At 43.6% G+C, this 19,828-nt stretch overlaps 1 protein-coding gene across 1 annotated transcript; it reads left to right on the top strand.

The window, feature by feature from the left end:
• The first annotated feature begins 3,519 nt into the window (after window positions 1–3,519).
• LOC132386851 (zinc finger protein 850-like) lies at window positions 3,520–15,398 on the top strand. The gene is made up of 2 exons (XM_059959196.1): window positions 3,520–3,564; window positions 11,979–15,398. The coding sequence occupies exon 2, from the start codon at window positions 12,383–12,385 to the stop codon at window positions 14,528–14,530; it is 2,148 nt and encodes a 715-aa protein (XP_059815179.1). The 5' UTR covers window positions 3,520–3,564; window positions 11,979–12,382; the 3' UTR covers window positions 14,531–15,398.
• The last annotated feature ends 4,430 nt before the right edge of the window (window positions 15,399–19,828 follow it).

Below are 19,828 nucleotides of genomic sequence, written 5' to 3'. Positions count from 1 at the left end.
AGATGGTTCCAGTTATAACGTGCAGGGATGAAAGCACAGTGTTTGGGGTCTGATTTAATCACTGATTCTGACACAGTGAGAGGGTTAGTTTTGCTGTAAGGAAGCAACATTAATGCAAGAAGACACAGGAACTTCATCAGTTGCCAGTTGTTTAGCAGAAGTGACCAATCTCTATGCTACTTTGACAGAAACAGATATTCCCAGAGGTGAGAAAGGGGTGCAGTCTGATTTATTTCAGGTTGGAGAGGGGTGTGGAGTTTTGAAATCAATGCCTTGAGGTGCCACCATCGTTAATTTAGCATGTCCGGAGCGGTGGATCACACAGCACGGAAACAGGCCTTTGGCTGGCCATACCTGTTCTGACCATCCACTCACTGTCTACACTGGTCCCATTTATCAGCACTTGGTTCACAGCCGACTGTATCTCGGCAGTTTCAATGCTCATCCTCTTCGTAAATGTTGTGAAGGGACCTGCCTCCACCTCCACCTCGGGCAGTGAGTTCCAGATTTCAGCTACCCTGGTGACACCGGCTCCTCCGCTGTTGTGCGGGGTAGGGTTGTTTCCTTTGGGGGGGGGCTCGATGTTATTGTTCCCTTTTGTCCAGAGGGGTGGGGTTTGTAGATTGATGATCGGGATGCCGTTCTTTTTTTAAGCTGGGGTTGGGGTGGGAGTTTGATTTTTCTCTCTGAACGACTTTCATGCTGGGACTCACAAACACAACAGCTCGTTAGTGCCGCTGTATCTGTCAGTTCACCAGCGCTTGATTGCCGCCGATCCTTGAATGTGGAGACGGAGATGCTGGAGAAGACAGCGCCCCACTCGCGACAAGGAGAGCCCGAGCACGTGACCATGTCCGTGATCTGATTGGATACATCGCCATGACGTTCAGAGCAGTGAGATATCATTCCCTGGATCTCATTTAGGAAGGGATTCAGTCGGCCATCGCAGATTCACCGACAGCTTCGCTCTGGGAAGCGGCCGTTCACCTGCTCCGTGTGTGCGAAGAGACTCATTCAGTTAACCCACCTTGTGATGCTCCGGTGAGTTCACAATAAATAGAGGCCACATTTCTGTCCGGAGTGAGCAAAGAGTTTTACTCAATCATCCCAGCTGCTGCAACACCAGCAACTTCACATCAGGGAGGAAGTTCAAATCAGCTCCGTGTTAAATGTTTCACCATCACGGTGACTGAAGACAGCTGCAGGTTCATGAGGGAATGTTACTGTCAGATTCTGCAGTTCTTGCGGCTGCTCATCGCACCCAGGACTGAACCCTGGTCACTGAGCATTGGAGGAGTCGGTTCTGCTGATGTTAGACTTAAACTAGACTGGTGTTTAATATTGTGGAGCTGTGAAAGATAAATCAGTTTGTATCAAATCCCGTGTCTCAGGTTCTTATCGTCTCTAACACACTCACAATGTACACTAGAGTGGCCACACTGTCCATCTGGTCCCTGCCCATGTTTCTGTTCCATATCAGTATATTAAAATCTACCCCTGCCGTTCCCCCTCTCACTCTCCCTGTGATGACAGGTTACAACTAGTCACCGCTCCGTGGAATAGGAGATTTCTCTTGAATTTCAGAGAATCATAGAAATCTACAACACATTACAGACGCTTTGGCCCACAATGTTGCGCCGACCATGTAACTTACACTAGAAACTGCTTTAAAATTACCCTACCGCATAGCCACCTATTTTCCTAAGCTCCGTGTACCTATCTAAGAGACTCTTAAAATACTCTATTGTATTCGCTTCTGCCACCATCGCTGGCAATGCACTCCACACAAACACCACTCTTTGCTTTAAAACCTTAGCTCTGACATCTCCTCTATACCTACTTCCAAGCAGCTTAAACCTATTCCCCCTCTTGTTAGCCGTTTCTGCCCTGGGTAAAAGCCTCTGGCTATCCACATGACCAATGCCTCTCATCATCTTATACACCTGCATGAATTTCCTGCATGATTTTCTCCGGGCTGAACAAGACGATGAGCTCACTGTGGTTGTGACGTTGTTCAGTGCTCTGGACGAAGTTGGTTAAACTCCTTCTTCTCCGCTCTTTTCAATGTTTTGTGTCATTTTCACCAATTTTAAAGGACTGTGACTCAGACATCTGGGTTGTTGCAATTTTTACGTACCAGCAGCAATAGATCACTAACGGAGTCTGGTTTCGATGTTAAAACCACTCTCTTCATTAGTATCTACTCCAAATCTAAAAGATTGAACGAAATAAACAGCAATTAACGGTGTTGTACGTATTCCAAACTATCAAACTTGGGAAACAATGCTTAAACTCTTAAGATGGTAAAGTGGAAAAGTTCAGTAATCTACGGAACAAGCGAGTGAGAGGAGAGATTTGTAAATCCACACGAAGATGTAGAGAGAAGGCAATTACGAAGAATTCCACACACATTCCACGCTGGGTGAACGAAATAACAGTCGCCGAAGATCTTATCCGTCGATTAGTTCAGAAATCCACTTAGAAATATCACCAGGTGACAGTCACAAGAATATCTTCTTCGGGTGGTTACCACAGAACACCCCGATTCCGGGTAAGGGAAATCCACACATATGGATTATACGAAGTGACAGTCACACATCCGTTGTGCACTGCGTGCCGATGATCAACCCAATCTTTTGGGCATAGCAGTGACGAGCTGAAGTCTCTCTCACTCTTCCTCTCTTCGTCCCTCTATCTCTCTCTCTCCCCTCCCTCTCCTCCCCCCTCTGTCTCTCTGTCTCTGCTGCAGCGCCTGTGTGACGTCACAGACCCGCCTCACTCAGGCACTTAAAGCGACACTCACAGTAAACGAACCTGCGGTCTCGTAACACAATGCACCTCTAAAGTCTGACAGCAGACTGGCGAGTGAAACTTCGATGGTGCAGAGTCAGAAACCAAAGAGTTGCCAGCCTGAGTCAGGCTTTGCGGCTCCAGAGAGAGAATGGGTCTGGAGTTTACGAGGACGAGGAGAGGGAAGAATCAGACCAACAGGATATGGCTACAAAAGGAAAATCAGAAAAAATTGGAAACTGGTTGACCGAAAAAAAAGATTGTTAGTATCTGCAAAATACTGGTGGAAATCAAAAGATTAGGCAGCAATTGTGGAGAGGAATAAATAAACAACTTTTAGACCGATCCTCTTCAGCATGCCTAGACTGTGGACTCCGCTGCTTAGTTGCTACCTGAACTGCAGAGCTCCTCCAGCATTTTGTGTGTGTGTGCGCATCTCTGTGTGTCCAGCCACTGCAGAATCTCTTGTGTTTTATATCCACATTTTACTTTGGCATTAAATACACGTTGATATTGAGTATATTGTTCATGTGAGCCGCTTCCTGCGTTAAAAAAGCTGCAGACTTTTTCTATATACCCGAAAAAAAAAGATATGGACATTGAACCGGTACTTCAAGAACTGTTTAATGGCACCGGTATTACCCAAAAGGCCCTGCGCGAATAAATCTTATCAGGCGCTGAAGCACTGATGAACTGCGCAGGCGTCAGGCTTATGACATCCCCGAGTATCACGCATGCGCGCAGCACACGAGGCCTGGAAAATGTCGGTTGAAGGTAAGAGTGATTCTCCGTGTTTTTATTTTAAACACCGACTTCGGGATAATTCCTCTGAATTTCGGAGACCGTGACCAGCAAACCCGGGACAGTCCTGTCCTCTTCCCTCTCTCTCAGTCCCACGATCCGTACACGGGCCCCGGGGAGCTCCTGGCTGATGCGGGAATGTGAACCGATGGATCTCTGAGACAGAGCTGAGCTCCAGCTATCGAAATGCAAGGATTAGGAACTCGGAGAAAGGGAACAAAATCTTTTACATCACCCATCTGTGGACACTCTCTGGAGGTCCAAGATTCGTATGTTACACGACCGCTGGACTAAGTGTGTAAATGTAGGAGTGGACTATGTTGAAAAATAGATGTGCTAGATTTTCTAAAATTGACTCCTTCTACCTTAGGCCACAACCTTATCTGTCATTCCTTATTTATTCATATATATATATATTTATATATATATATGTATATGGAAAAGCAGTATAACATTAGATGATCATCACCATAAGATGAAAGTTGAAACCTTAGCCTTTGCTTTAAATCAGTACTTAGTCTTTCCTGTGATTAGAAAATCGGAATCTTGGTTAAATTACTGGACATAAAGTATGGTAAGGTGCATTGCTAGCATTGTAGATTAGCAAAGATTCTACTTTGGATTGGACTTCCAGAGCACAGTTACTGGATATCCACAGGACAGTACTGTCAAAGACTAAGATGGTACTTTCAAATAGCATTGGAAAGGAAATGAGCGGGAATTTTTGCAGTGATACAGGGCAAGAGAAGGATTGGAATTGAGAGGATAGTTCTGATTGATGATCTCCATTCATGCCAACAATAATTTTATAATAATTATTCTGTGATTCTGTGTGAAGCTTTCCCTGGTCATTTGCCAGCTCTTCTTGTGATTCTGCTCCTAAATGTGAAGACGTGGAGAAGTGAGTTTAAGATTATGCCATCGAACTGGTTGTAAGAATGGACCACACCTATTGGTCCTCATTTGGTTTATTCGGAGCCTTGTCAATAGCATAAATAACTGAATAAACATCTCATTAGAATGGGGTAGATTAAACCGAATATATAGGATCTTTAAATTATACCCCTTCCCACTTATTATTTTCGCTGGAAAAGAGATGTTGAAATTCTAAGTAATCCTGACTAAAGTGTATTAATGTTTGAAAAAAAAAGCTCAAGGTCAAATAAGTGTGAAACATTTGAAGAGTATTTTATAGGAAGGGACATTAAAGACATTCATCATTCATGCTGGTTTTTCCTCCCAGCACTGCCGCAAATACACAAACCACCCCACCTCCCTTCAAATCTACTCCATGCTATGCCTGATGAACCAGCCAAGATTAGCAGTTCACCATCTGTGGGAAAAATTGAGTACAAATACCTAATAAGGTTGGGATGTGTACATTCGCCTCCCAATTTATGATGTAGGAGCATTGACATTATGCTGCTTTGTGCGTAAAATATACAATCCTCTTTGTTCAATTCTTTATTAGCTAGTGAACTTACAAGTTTGCTTCAGGGAGTTAAGCAATTTAATTTTAAACAACAGCATGAATTGACAAATGTTACCAATTTTAAATAGCAAAAGGTTTATAGTATTTTTTTCCTGGGAAAAAATAGAAGTGGGGAAAAAAAAGACTTTTGGTCTGAAGTTTGAATAGTGTTATCATGTGACTGCATTTTTCAAAAGAAAAGAACAAAGATTGTAGTTATCCAAATGCAGAAGGGTTAATCCTACGTTAAACTTATGAATTAGGATTAAGAGATCCAAGATAATGTTAATTTAATGAAATCATTTAAATCCAATTAATGCTTTAAATCTACATTATACGTTCAAGAATGCATTTTAGGTAGCTCAACACCTCAAGCAGGTCAGTCAGGTATCTCTGCTCCCTTTAAACTTGCACGTTTCTGTTTCCCAGATGACTTTGAAACTTACTTTGACCTTATTTTCTGAGCTTCTTTTAAACTTGGAGGTTATGTGGAACACATCATTCTGTAATGTGATGTCTAAAAACAGTGATTTGGAAGTGAGGTATGATGTATTAATATGAGAACATCAAATAATACAGAAAATCTGCTAGTCCGACACCCAAGACCCAACCATGGCAGGTTCACTAAGTTTTACTGTGGTTCGTCACATGTTTGGAGGGCTGTCGCCTGAAAGTAATGATCATTAATCACCATCAATGTCACATAGTTCACACTAAAAATAAAAGCACAAGGGAGAAATCGGCCTCTGCCGCACCTTTTTTTCAGAGTGCTCAGTGGTTCATTGAAATCAGGTCCAGAATTTACCTGCACTTCTGATGGGAAATCTGTTGGATGTGTTTCTGACAAACATAAACCCAAAAAATGTAATGAGTCAATGCACCAAGTGGATTGAACGCCAGCACTTTTGAACATTGTGTTTCAGCCTACTCTGTTTCAATCTTTATGAAATGTGAAATAATATGAAAGGTCTAGAACTTGATAGAGGGCTAAAAGATTACGAGAGGCATAGACAGGGTGGATAGTCAGTACCCATTTCCCAGGGCACCAACAGCAAACACCAGAGGGCATATGTATAAAATTAAGGGAGGGAAGTTTAGGGGAGACATCAGGGGTAAGTTTTTTTTTACACAGAGGGTTGTGAGTGACTGGAATGACTTGCCAGGGGTGATGGTGGAGGCTAAAACATTAGGGGTATTTAACAGCCTCTTGGACAGGCACATGGATGAAAGAAAAATGGAGGGTTACGGGGTAGTGTGGGTTTAGTTCTTTTTTTTAAGGTTTATATGGGTTGGCACAACATGGAGGGCTGAAGGGCCTGTACTGTGCTGTCGTGTTCTATTCTATGGCTCTAAAATCTTTTACATCACCAGTTGAGAAAATCATCTTTGATCTACCTCCAATCACAAAGAGGAATTCTGCAGATGCTGGAAATCCTTGCTGGAGGAATTCAGCATTAGTACTCTTTTCCATAGATGTTGCCTGGCCTGCTGAGTTCCTCCAGCATTTTGTGTGTGTTGCTTGTTCTACCTCCTCTTGGTCTGCATTTTTCTACCAGTGAGAACATGCTTCCACCAATTCTGTCTGGCTACATAATGATATCAAACACCTTTGACCTGGCCAACAAGTAGCTTTCACATCACAAATGTGCCAGACTCCAGGGAGACAGACTACTGCCCTTAAAGGCAGTATTCCTTGGCATTACCATCACTGAGTTCACCACTGTCAGTCACCTGGGTGAGACTTCAGGGGAAATACTTATGTACAATACTGTGTGTGTTGTGGTGATGCAAGAGTTGCTGGGGAATTTTCAAGTGGGAAGAAGTGGAGTGATATTTGGAAATCTGAAATTGAAAGCATCATTTAGCAAGAAAATCACAAATAGGTGGTTTGCAAAAGCTGTGGCGAGTAAATCCTTCATTAACCTGTTACATAGGTTGTGTGAGAGTGCAGATGAACTCAATCAAGACTCAACCAGAGGAGATTAAAGTTCTTACTGACAGTGATTTGCTCGCTGTTGAAATGAATACCTCTCTATATAAAATTCAGTTTGCACATGTTGTTGTCACTGGGTAAAAATTGTACAGTGCAAGGTTTTTGCACACACTGGTCATTACAAATTAGAGGGGATATTGGTGGGAAGGCGGGGAGACCTCCAGTGTCCCTGACGTCCTCACGTATATCCAGCTGCACTTTAAGGAGTTGGAGTAGGTAATGGATGAATTCCGCATCATCCAAGCGTCAGAGGGTGTGATAGGTATGATGTGCAGAGAGGTGAGTTACACCCAAGGTGCAGGACACAGGAAACTGGGTGAGAGTCAGGAAGGGGAGTGAGGTTAAATAGCCATCGCCGAGTACTCTTGTTGCTATCCCACACAACAACAGGTGGACACTTTAGAAACTGTTGGGGGGAATTACCTGGCAGAGGAAAGTCAAAGGGGTGATAGGGGATTTGTTAGTTAGTGGAACAGAAGTAGAAAGGGACGAATATCCTAGTGGCAAGGCTTGCTAGTGCTCCCCTGTGGGGTGGGTGGTTAAACTAAAGTTGCAGGGAGGATTGGAGCCAGAATGACAGAGCAGATAGTGGAGAGGGTGAATTGAATCGAATTGACTTTATTACTTACATTCTTCATACACGAGTTGTAGAAATCTTTATGTTACGTCTCTGTCTAAAGTTGCAATGTGAAATTTATAATAGTTTATAATAAATAGTATGTACAACAGGACAGTCAAGATAAATAAAAGTACAATTGTATCAGCATGAATTAATCAATCAGAGGGCCTGGTGGAAGAAGCTGTCCCTGGGCCTGTTGATCCGGGCTTTCAGGCTGTCGTACCGTTTCCCAGATGGTAGCAGCTCGAACAGTTTGTGGTTGGGGTGACTCTGGTCCCCAATGATCCTTTTTACACAGTGGCCCTTTTTACACACCTGTTTTTGTCAATGTCCTAAATAGTGAGAAGTTCACATCTACATATGCACTGGGCTGTCCACACCACTCTCTGCAGAGTCCTGCAACTGAGTGAAGTACAGCACCCATATCAGGCAGTGATGCAACCAGTCAGGATGCTCTCAATTGTGCCCCTGTGGAAAGTTGTTAGTATTTGGGGCCCCATCCCACACTTCCTGAACCGCCTGCGGTGAAAGTGGTGCTGTTGTGCCTTTTTCACCACACAGCCAGTATGTACAGACCAGGTGAGATCCTCGGTGTTGTGTGTGTCAGGGAACTTAAAGCTGTTCACCTTCTCAACCCCAGATCCTGGGTCAGCCTGTCTCCATTTCTCCTGTAGTCTACAGCCAGCTCCTTTGTTTCAGTGACATTGAGGGCAAGGTTTATTTTTGACACCAAACAGATGTCATTCAGACCTCAGGACATGAAATTATGATATTGTAGCCATTACTTGGACTTGCTTGCGCCCAACAGTCTGAGAGATTTCAAGGAACAAATCTGTAGAGAGATTGCGGACTATGCCAAGAAACAAAGGTTACAAAGTGAGTGAATTTTAACTTTCCATTTATTGACTGGAATCCTAGGCTGTAAAAGGACTAGATGGGGTAGAGCTTATCAAATCTACCTTAATCAGTATGTAAAATTCCCGATGTACAAGTGTGCAATAAGCTATTGGGAAGTGATCTAGGGGAGTGACAGAAATTAGTGTATGGGAACACTTTGTATCTACTGATCATGAGATTCCAAGTAAATACAGAAAAGCAGAGGCCTGGACCTCTCTTGAGATTCTAAATTGGAGAAAGGCCAATTTTTATGATATTTGCAAGGATTTGACAAGTGTGGATTGGGACAGGATGTTTTTTAGCAAAGGAGAACTTGGTAAGTGGGAGTTCTTCAGAAAGAAATTTTAAGGGTGTAGAGTTTGTATGTGTCTGACAAAATAAAAGTTGAATGGTAACTAGTGCAGGGAATCTTGGTTTTCAAGAGATAATGAGGCCCTGGATATCTCGTTCCTCTAAATGCTGTGGACTGTTGGGTGCAACCAAAACTCATTAATGACAACCATTTCATAATTCCACTCCTGAACTCATCTGACTTTCCTTTAGTTGTCTTCTTTTGGATTCTAAAAGCTTCCTAATGGTCTTTTGCTCTTTTGTTTGCCCTCTCCTCTGATTTTATGTTGGTTTTGGTTTCTCATTTAACCCACGTTGTGCCCTGCTGCCATTCAAATGCTTCCACGTCTTTGGGATGTATCGATCACTCAGCTCTCGAATTGCTCCCAGAAACTCCAGCCATTGCTGCTCCATTGTCACTCCTACCTTTTCCCTTCCAAACAAGTTTGGCCAGCTTCTCTGTCACAGAAACATGGAGAAGTTCAGTACAGAAACAGGCTATTTGGCCCATCTAGTCAATGCCAAAAACATTTAATCTCTCTAATGCAACTACCTGCACCGGGATCATCACCCTCCGTACCCCTACCATCCAGGTACCTGTCAAACTTCTCTTAATGGTGAAATCGAGCTCATATTCTCCACTAGTGCTGACATCTCATTCTGCACTCTCACGACCATTTCAGCAAAGAACTTTTCCAAATGTTCCCATTAAACTTTCACCTTCCCCACTTACCCATGACCTCTGGTTGTCATCCCACCCAACCTCAGTGGAAAAAGCTGCTTGCATTTACCCTATCTATACCCTCATAATTGTGTTTACTTCTAACAAATCCTCAAAGCAATGTATAATTTCCTTGTTTATGTTTGGAGCCTTTTTTAGGTGTATAAGATGATGAGGGGCATTGAGAGTGTGGATAGCCAGAGGATCTTTCCCCAGCGTTAAGATGGCTAACAGGAGGGGGCATAGTTTTAAGGTGCCTGGAAATATATGCGGAGGGGATGTCAGGGGTAGGTTTTTTACACAGAGAGTGTTGGATGTGTCAAATGCACTGCCAGCAGCGGTTGTCGAGGTGGATACAACAGGGACTTTTAACACTCTCTTAGATAGTTACATGGAGCTCAGAAAAATAGAGGACTATGCGCTAGGGAAACTCCAGGCAGCTTCTAGAGTAAGTTACATAGTCGGCACAGCACTGTGGGCCAAAGGGTCTGTAATGTGCTATAGATTTCTATCATTCTATGAAATTCAAGGGAAATCTCCAAACCCACGGAGTGGTGACTAGTAGTGAATAGTGGGGAAGTTACTGGAACTTATGTGCAGGAACCGGAAATATAAGTATTTGGCTAGATGTGGACTGATTAAGGATAGACAGCATGGCTTTTTGCATGGTAGGTCATGTCTAACCAGTCTTACAGAGTCTCTTGAGGAAGTTATCAGGAAAGTGGTTGAAGTCAAGGCAGTGGATGTTGTCTACATGGACGTTAGCAAGGCACTTGACAAAGTCTCATATGGGAGGTTGGTCAAGAAGTTTCAGTCACTCAGCATTAAAGATGAGACAGTAAATCGGATGAGACACTGTCTTTGGGAGAAGCCAGAGTGTGGTAGCAGATGGTTGCCTCTCTGACTAGAGGCCTGTGACTAGTGGTTGCCACAGGGATCAGTGCTGGATCTGTTGTGGTTTGTCATCTATATCAGTAATCTGGATGATAGTGTGGTTAACTGGATCAGCAGATTTATGACCACCAAAACTGGTGGTGTAGTGGACAGCGAGGAAGACTATCATGGCTTGCAGTGCAATCTGGACCCCCTGGGAAAATGGTTTGAGAAATGGAAAATGGAATTTAATTCAGACCAGTGTGAGCTGTTGCACTTTGGTCTGACCTACCAAGGGAGGTCTTTCACAGTGACTGGTCGGGCACGGAGAAGTGTTGTAGAAGAAAGGGACCTGGGAATACAAGTCCTTAATTCACTGAAAGTGGTATCACAGTTCGATAGTGACGGAAAGAAAGATTTTAGCCCATTGGCTTTCGTGAACCAAATACTGACAATAGATGGATATTATGTTGACTTGTAAAAGAGGCCTAATTTGGAGTATTGTGTGATGTTTTGGTCACCTACCTACAGGAAAGATTTAAAAGAGATTCAAAGATTTCAGAGAAAATTCACAAGGCTGTTGTCAAGTTTGGAGGACTTGGGTTATAAGGAAAGATTGAACAGGTCAGGACTTTATTCTCTGGAATGTAGAAGATTGAGGGGAGATTTGATTGTGGTAGAGGGGCACAGATAGTGTAAATGCAAGCTGGCTTTCTCCACTGAGATTGGGTGGGACTTCAACCAGTGGCCAGGGGTTAAGGGTGAAAGGTGAAATGTTAAGGGGAACATGAGGGGAAACTTCTTCACACAGATGGTCATCTAGGTTTGGAATGAGCAGCCAGCACAAGTGGTGCATGCGAGCTCGATTTCAACATTTAGGAGGTTCGTGTAGGTACCTGGATTGTAGGGGTGTGGGAGGGGCAATTTAAATAGTTCAGCACAAGACTAGATGGCCCAAAGGACCTGTTTCTGTGTTGTACTTTTCTACAAGAACCTGAAATATTACAAAAATTCACTCTAACCCCTTTTAACAGCTGTGCGGACCAACCAGTCATCTCAGCAGGAATTTTTTTACATGGTGTTAAAGCTGTAGCACTTTAAGTTAATAATACATAAAAGAAAATCCCAGATGCACATCCACAAAGACAATTTGCGTGAGACTGGTTCAGTTACTGTGGGGCCAGGCACCCATGCAGCTCAGCAGGAACGGGGAATAATACCAATGGAGAGAGTCAAACTGAGCCAGGTCACAGATTGGAGATGGCAGAAATGCCCCATTCTTATAGAGACAGGAAGAGCATCAGAGAGTTTGATGGTCTTCCAGATACCAGCACTGTGCCCAGTCAGAAGATGATTTCTCTGTCCAACTTGGGTTGAACTTCACTGTAACCGTGTGATACCAAGTCAAACCATGGCAACTCAAGTTATCTCATCTGAAATGTTGTCCTAAACCCATTGATGGATTTTGTAAATCTTTTCACAGGTTAAAAACGAGAAGGAATTTGTTGTGGGGATCTCAAACAGAAAACGCCAGTTTTGCTGTCTCTGTCTGGATATTTAAGAAGTGGAGCGAGGGATTCTATCGACTATCCTTCCTGCTCAGACTGTGGAGAGGGATTCAATTGATCATTTGACCAAATAGCAAGCCAGTCATCTTACACAGGAGAAAGGCTGTTCACCTGCTCAGACAGTGGGAGTAGATTCACTCAGTTATCACAATTAAAGGTACATCAGCAAGTTCACACTGGGCAAGGCCATTCATCTGTTCTGTGTGTGAGAAAGGATTCAGTTGGACCTGTGGACACACCAGTCAGTTCACACCACACCTGGTAGAGGCTGGTGATCTGCTGAATTTCTGGGAAAGGATTCACTCAGTCATTTGACCTTATGGCTCACCAGCGAGTTCACACTGGGGAGAAGCCATTCACCTGTTCAGTCTGTGGGAAGGGATTCACTCAGTCATCCAACCTACGGAGTCCCCAGCGAGTTCACACTGGGGAGAGGCCGTTCACCTGTTCAGAATGTGAGAAGAGATTCACTCAGTCATCCAACCTACGGAGTCCCCAGCGAGTTCACACTGGAGAGAGGCGCTTCACCTGCTCAGTCTGTGGGAAGAGATTCACTCATTCATCCGCCCTACAGAGACATCAGCGAGCTCACACTGGGGAGAAGCCATTCACCTGCTCAGTCTGTGCGAAGGGATTCACTCGGTCATCCAACCTACTGGTACATCAGCGAGTTCACACTGGGGAGAAGCCATTCACCTGCTCAGAATGTGGGAAAGGATTCAGTGAGTTATCCAACCTACTGGTACATCAGCGAGTTCACTCTGGGGAGAAGCCATTCACCTGCTCAGTCTGTGCGAAGGGATTCAGTCGGTCATCCAACCTAAGGAGACATCAGCGAGTTCATACTGGGGAGAAGCCATTCACCTGCTCAGAATGTGGTAAAGGATTCAGTGAGTTATCCAACCTACTGGTACATCAGCGAGTTCACACTGGGGAGAAGCCATTCACCTGCTCAGAATGTGGGAAAGGATTCAGTGATTTATCCAGCCAACTGAGACATCAGCGAGTTCACACTGGGGAGAAGCCATTCACATGCTCAGAATGTGGGAAAGGATTCAGTGAGTTATCCAGCCTACTGAGACATCAGCGAGTTCACACTGGGGAGAAGCCGTTCACCTGCTCAGAATGTGGGAAAGGATTCAGTGAGTTATCCACCCTACAGAAACATCAGCGACTTCACACTGGGCAGAAACCGTTCACCTGTTCAGAATGCGGGAAGAGATTCACTCAGTCATCCCACCTACAGAGTCATCTGCCAGTTCACACTGGGGAGAGGCCATTCACCTGCTCAGACTGTGGGAAAGGATTCACTCTGATATCCCGCCTACAGAGACATCAGCGAGTTCACACGGGGGAGAAGCCGTTCAACTGCTCAGTCTGTGGGAAGGGATTCACCCAGTCATCCGACCTGCGGAGTCACCAGCGTGTTCACACTGGGGAGAAGCCATTCACCTGCTCAGTCTGTGGGAAGAGATTCACTGTGTCATCCCACCTACAGAGTCATCAGCGAGTTCACACGGGGGAGAAGCCGTTCAACTGCTCAGTCTGTGGGAAGGGATTCACTCAGTCATCCAACCTACGGAGTCATCAGCGAGTTCACACTGGAGAGAGGCCATTCACCTGCTCAGAATGTGGGAAGAGATTCACTCATTCATCCGCCCTACAGAGTCACCAGCGAGCTCACACTGGGGAGAAGCCGTACATCTGCTCAGAATGTGGGAAGAGATTCACTCATTCATCCGCCCTACAGAGACACCAGCGAGCTCACACTGGGGAGAAGCCGTTCATCTGCTCAGAATGTGGGAAGGGATTCACTGAGTCATCCTACCTACAGAGACATGAGAGTGTTCACACCGGTGAAAAGCCGTTCAATTGCACAGAATGTGGGAAACGGTTCACTCTGTCATCCAACCTTCTGAAACACCAGCGAGCTCACACTGGGGAGAAGCCGTTCATCTACTCAGAATGTGGGAAGAGATTCACTCATTCATCCGCCCTACAGAGACACCAGCGAGCTCGCACTGGGGAGAAGCCGTTCCTCTGCTCAGAATGTGGGAAGAGATTCACTCAGTCATCCCACCTGCAGAGTCATCAGCGAGTTCACACTGGAGAGAAGCCATTCCCCTGCTCAGAATGTGGGAAGAGGTTCAGTCACTCACGCTCCCTGCAGAGACACCAGTCAGTTCACACTGGGGAGAAGCCGTTCATCTGCTTAGTCTGTGGGAAGAGATTCACTGAGTCATCCAGATTACTGGAACATCAGCGAGTTCACACTGGGGAGAAGCCGTTCATCTGCTTAGTCTGTGGGAAGAGATTCAATAACTCATCCAGATTGCTGGAACATCAGCGAGCTCACACTGGAGAGAGGCCATTCACCTGCTCAGAATGTGGGAAGAGATTCACTCACTCTTCCACACTACAGAGACATCAGCGAGTTCACACTGGAGAGGAGCCATTTACCTGCTGAGAATGTGGGATAGGATTCACTCAGTCATTCCAACTACTGGCACACCAGTCAGTTGATATGAATCCCTAGGTTTTGTTTGCTGTGGACTGTCATTTTAAGAGAGAGAGATTACGAAGTTTAATCAGTCTGACTTGCAGCTTGTTTACATCACTCACAGCTTGTTTAGTTTTAACTGAGGACACAGACACTCAGAGTCAGACGGAGATGAAGGAGGAAAAATGGAAAGATCGATACAAGGGAAATAGGTGCCAAGGGTCACTGTTTGGAATTTTCCTATGCCCGCAAGTGTGGGTTAATTATCGATTCATCATACATCGAATGTGTGGTTGTCACCTCGTTTGATCCATAGGAGTGGATCTGATTTGGGGTATCATGTGAAGACCACCGATGTGTTAACCCTTGCCTGGGTGTGGTGTGGTAATTCACTTGAAGACGATACGCCTTGTGACAAGTCACTTTGGGTGATAATTATTATGTGGATTTGGAAGGATGACAGATAATATCTACAGTGACTGTTCTCTTGTTTTACCACCATGGAACCTGTGGAATTCGACATAATTGCCTTCTCTCGACATTTACCCTGGATTACATATATCTCTCTCATCACCTATTCTGTGGTTGAACTGAACTTTCATACTTTACCATCTCAAGACTCCAAGCCTTGTTCTCCCCAAGCTCAATAGTTTTGGATTTATATTTACACACATATATACACATAACACTGTTAACTTTTGTTTATCTTGCTTAAGTTACTACATTATAAGTCGATTCTAATAAAGATAGTTTTAAGATCAAAAACAGACTCCTGGTGTAGTCTCCACGAGGAAATCTGCAGATGCTTGGAAGTCAAACACACACAAAATGCTGGTGGAGCACAGCAGGCCAGGGAGCATCTATAAGGAGAAGCACTGTCAACGTTTCAGGCCGAGGCCCTTTGTCAGGCAGTCTCAGGCAGTCCTGATGAAGGGTCTCGGCCTGAAACGTCGACTATGCTTCTTCTTATAGATGCTGGCTGGCCTGCTGTGTTCCACCAGTATTTTGTGTGTGTTGTTCCAGGTGTAGTCTATTGGTGCTGATTCTTTTTTAAAGCTTTACGATTCATAACAAAATTGGGGCCTGCATCTGGGATATGAACAGCTATGGGGGCGTAGTCATTAATTATCGATTTCATTGGGGAAGTCCCTTTTGATATATTTGTGTGTAGAAAATCAGCAGCGGATGCTGATTATTGTTTGGAAGCGGGAACCTCTGAGGCATTAGAGGATGCCAGACGGATTGAGTTGTTGAGTCTTGCTAGAAGGTTAAAACTTGCTATGTTGAAATTGACAATGAGGAGGGAACAGATGCAGAGGGTAATAGCTGAACATTATGTATCTGAGGGTGTGTTTAAAGTGGAGGAGTTGGACGTGTTTCCTGGAAGTAAACCTAGTGAGCTTGAGCTCCAGGACAAGTTAGAAAAATTAAAGATGGAGGCTCCGGAAAGGCAGAGGCAATTTGAGGCTAGAGAGGCAGAAAATCAGAGAGGAGGCAGAAAAACAGAAGGAGGAAGCAGAAAGACAGAGGCTATTCGAGCTGGAAAAGATACAGTGGTTTCAGCAAAGGGGTCTAGCGTTAGACACTGGTGATAAGTTTGAGGCTAGTCAGGAAATTAAATTGGTACCTCCATTTGATCAGAAAGAGGTTGATAAATACTTACAGCATTTTGAGAAGGTTGCTTAGAATTTAAAGTGGCCAAAAGAGGGTTGGTTCTCTTACAAAGGGGGAGGCTTAGCAAGCCTATTCTGCTTTGACAGTTGATGAAGCAGCTGATTGTGACATAGTGAAACAGGCTGTGCTCAAAGCTTACGAGTTGGTCCCAGAATCATACAGGCAAAAGTTCTGAAATTTGTGGAAATCTGTGAACCGGACATATGTAATTTGCTTATGAGAAGTCTGTGTGTTTTGATCGCTGGTGCACATATATGATGATGATGATAAGTATATGATGATTTTAATAGCTTGAAAGAGTTAGTTTTAATTGAAGAATTCAAAAGGTGTGCTCCTGACGACATAAAGACATATTTAGATGAAAAGGATCCTGCCAATTTGCAGGAGTCTGATAGAATAGCAGATGAGTTTGCTTTTACTCATAAGGTTAAGATTATCCCAAATAAGAGCTTCCAAAAGAGTGCCAGAGATCACCAGGGTAAACCAGAAATTACAGCTGGGACTAGTGACAAGAGTAAGGATGAAGGGAAGCAGTTGAAAGAGAAATATTCTGGTCTTGCTTGTTACTATTGTAAGAAAGCTGGTCATGTGATGGCTAATTGTTCTATCCTGAATAAGAAAAATGAAAAGAAGCCAGTCCCAAATGCCGGTGTTCAGTTTGTTGACGCACCTATAAACCCACAGGGTTCTGAACATTCTGTTGAGGCTCAGTTATGGACTGAGAACTCTGACTGAATTAAGAAGGCTTTTGATCATTTTATGTCAAATGGGTTTGTATTAGTAAAGGAAGGGTCAACCCAACTACCAAAAATTCTTCGAGTTACTGGGGATTCTCAGTCACTTATATTAGACAGCGTTCTAAAGTTTGGTGATGAGACGAACACTGATGAAGTAAATCTTATTAAAGGCTTTGGGGGTAGCATGGTTTCTGTGCCATTGTACAAGGTAAATTTACTGTCAGGGTTGCTTTTGGGACCTGTTAAAATTGGATTATACTCCATTTTACCATTGGAAGATGTTAGTTTGCTGTTAGGGAATGACCTAAAATTGTTCCTGCAGCGCTGTTGACAACTAAGACAACCGCTGACGACCCACAGATGGATTTTAACATTTATCCTTCCTGCGCAGGAACTCAAAGTATGGCTAAAATGTCTGCCGACGCAGACGAATCTGTGCAGCATGATTCTGATACCCATGATAGCCAAAATCGGGATTCAGGTTATGATGACTTGTCAGGGAATTTCTGCCTTCATTGTTTCAACAGGATTCAGTCGTAAGTCTGATGAGAAAGATTTATCCCTGTCTGGGAAGGAGTTTATAGCAGAACAGAACCGAGACCCTGAGATTGAAGCTTTAAAAGAAACAGCCCTCTCAGATGATGAGATTAAGAATGTGCCATTAGGGTATTATCTCATGATGAAGTGTCAATGAGGAAGTGGAGGCCACCTGCTATACCAGCCAGTGAGGGAAATTGTTCACCAAGTTGTAGTTCCTAAAGTTATATGGCTGAAATTTTAACTTTGGCCCACAGTATGCCATTAGGTCGACGTTTTGGAGTGAATAAAACTGTAAACAGTTATGTAATAATTCTACTGGCCTAATTTGAGGAAAGATGTTGTGACCTTTTGCAGAAGCTGTCGCACTTGTCAAGTTGTGGGTAAACCGAATCAGGTCACCCCAGTGGCCCCACTCTGCCCTATAACTGCATTCGGTGAACCCTTTTAAAAATTTATAGTGAGGGGAACTTTGTCCTTGTTAAAGGAACAGTGGATTGATGGGGATGTACATGTTAACTTGTTAGACTCTGTTTAGAAGTTCAAGAATAAATTACACCAAGTCTGTAGTTTAGTGAGACAAAACTTAAAGATCTCTCAAAACAAAATGAAGTGTTGGTTTGATAAGTGGGCTTGAGAAAGAAAATACCAGATGGGAGATAAGGTGCTTGAAATAGTCTCTTAAATTAATGATCTGAATAATGCTATTAAAACACCCGACCAACGTAAACTAACACAGGTGGTACACATAAATATAATAAAGCCATATTTTGACAAGCAGGCACCGTCTGTGAGTGTTGTTGTCAAAACATATTGAGAATGAAACAATCGACTCGTCTGAGAATTTTCACAAGCCAAACATGGTCCCAGTTAGGCTAATGAACTCGGTTGTTCCAGAAAACATTGCTAACGAGTTGGCTCATCTGCAGCCAAAGCAACAACAACAGCTGAAGGAAGTAATCCTGATGTTTAAAGATTTATTTCACGATGTTCCCAAGCAAACCACAGTCGCAGTACATGATGTAGATATTGGTCAAGCCAAACCGATTAAACAACACCCATATTGCATGAACGTCGAAAAGTGTAAATTGGCTGAGCAAGGAATTGAATATATGATGAAAATGGTATTATTAGTCCTTTGGCATCAGATTGGAGCTCACCCTGCGTTATTGTGCCTTAACCTGATGGTGGTGTTAGATTTTGCACTGATTATGGGAAGGTAAATGCAGTAACAAAAACAGAATCCTCTCCTATCCCTAGGGAGGATGATTGCATCAATAAGTCTGGAAAAGCTAAATTTCTTACAAAGATTGATCTGTTGAAAGGGTATTGGTGTGATCCATTGACGGACAGAGGTAGAGAAATTTCTGCATTTGTGACACCTTCTGGGTTGTATGAATACAATGTTTTCTCTTTTGGAAGGAAAAATGGTCCAGGATCATTCCAGAGAATGATTGATTCTGTAATTCGAGGGTTAGAACACACATATCAATATCAGAATCAAGTTTAATAGCACCGGCATATGTCATGAAATTCGTTCAGAAGTAGAACCTAATTTTTGACCATAGATTTTAACAATTGTGATTTAATATAAGAATATAACTATCACATTGTTAAATTATATAAATAGTACAAAATGAAAAAAAGATGTAATAAACTATTTTAATTGTGTGGAACTATTTGACTGACTGGGTTGTTGCTTTGGAAGTAGTGGAGTGAAGCTTAACTGAACTGTACACATTTATGAGAAGCTCAGATAATTATAAAAAGCTAAATTCTCACTTAAGTGGGTCAGACACCCAGAAACATCGGCAGCACTTCAGCAGGTAAAAACAGTGGAATGAAACATGCTGAAAATATTGCCGAAAAAAAAACCATATTGTCCACCACAACGAGAGGACGTGACAGATCCGGATCTCACTGCCTTGTCTGAACGGGGAAAGATGAAGCTCCACGTATAGGTAGAGCAGTGACCCGCAGATGCTGCAGATCTGCAGAGAAACGTGAACAGGAAACGGGATCACATGGCCGCTTTGGTCTCTCACCCCAGACAGATGTCCGTTTACCCACTACTCTGTGGAAAGACGCAAACGCCGCTCACATCTCCTCTCACCTTAAATGTATTAGACATTTCAACCCCCAGGAAAAATATATCGTCTGTCCACTCTATCTATTCCTCTCGTCATCTTATAAACGTCCATCCAGTCTCACCCCAGCCTGCGCCGCTCTGGAGAAAACAACACAAGTTTGTCCAGCCTCTCGTTATAGCTCATGTCCTCTAATCCAGGCAGTGTCCTGGTAAACCTCTTCTGCGCCC

The sequence above is a fragment of the Hypanus sabinus genome, unplaced genomic scaffold, assembly GCF_030144855.1.
Source record: "Hypanus sabinus isolate sHypSab1 unplaced genomic scaffold, sHypSab1.hap1 scaffold_135, whole genome shotgun sequence".
Classification (NCBI taxonomy): Eukaryota; Metazoa; Chordata; class Chondrichthyes; order Myliobatiformes; family Dasyatidae; genus Hypanus; species Hypanus sabinus.
This window is presented reverse-complemented; position numbering and strand designations above follow the sequence as displayed.

Bases quoted from the DNA above. Each gene is read 5' to 3' on its own strand.
- LOC132386851 (XM_059959196.1), top strand. From the start codon at position 12,383: ATGGCTCACCAGCGAGTTCACACTGGGGAGAAGCCATTCACCTGTTCA.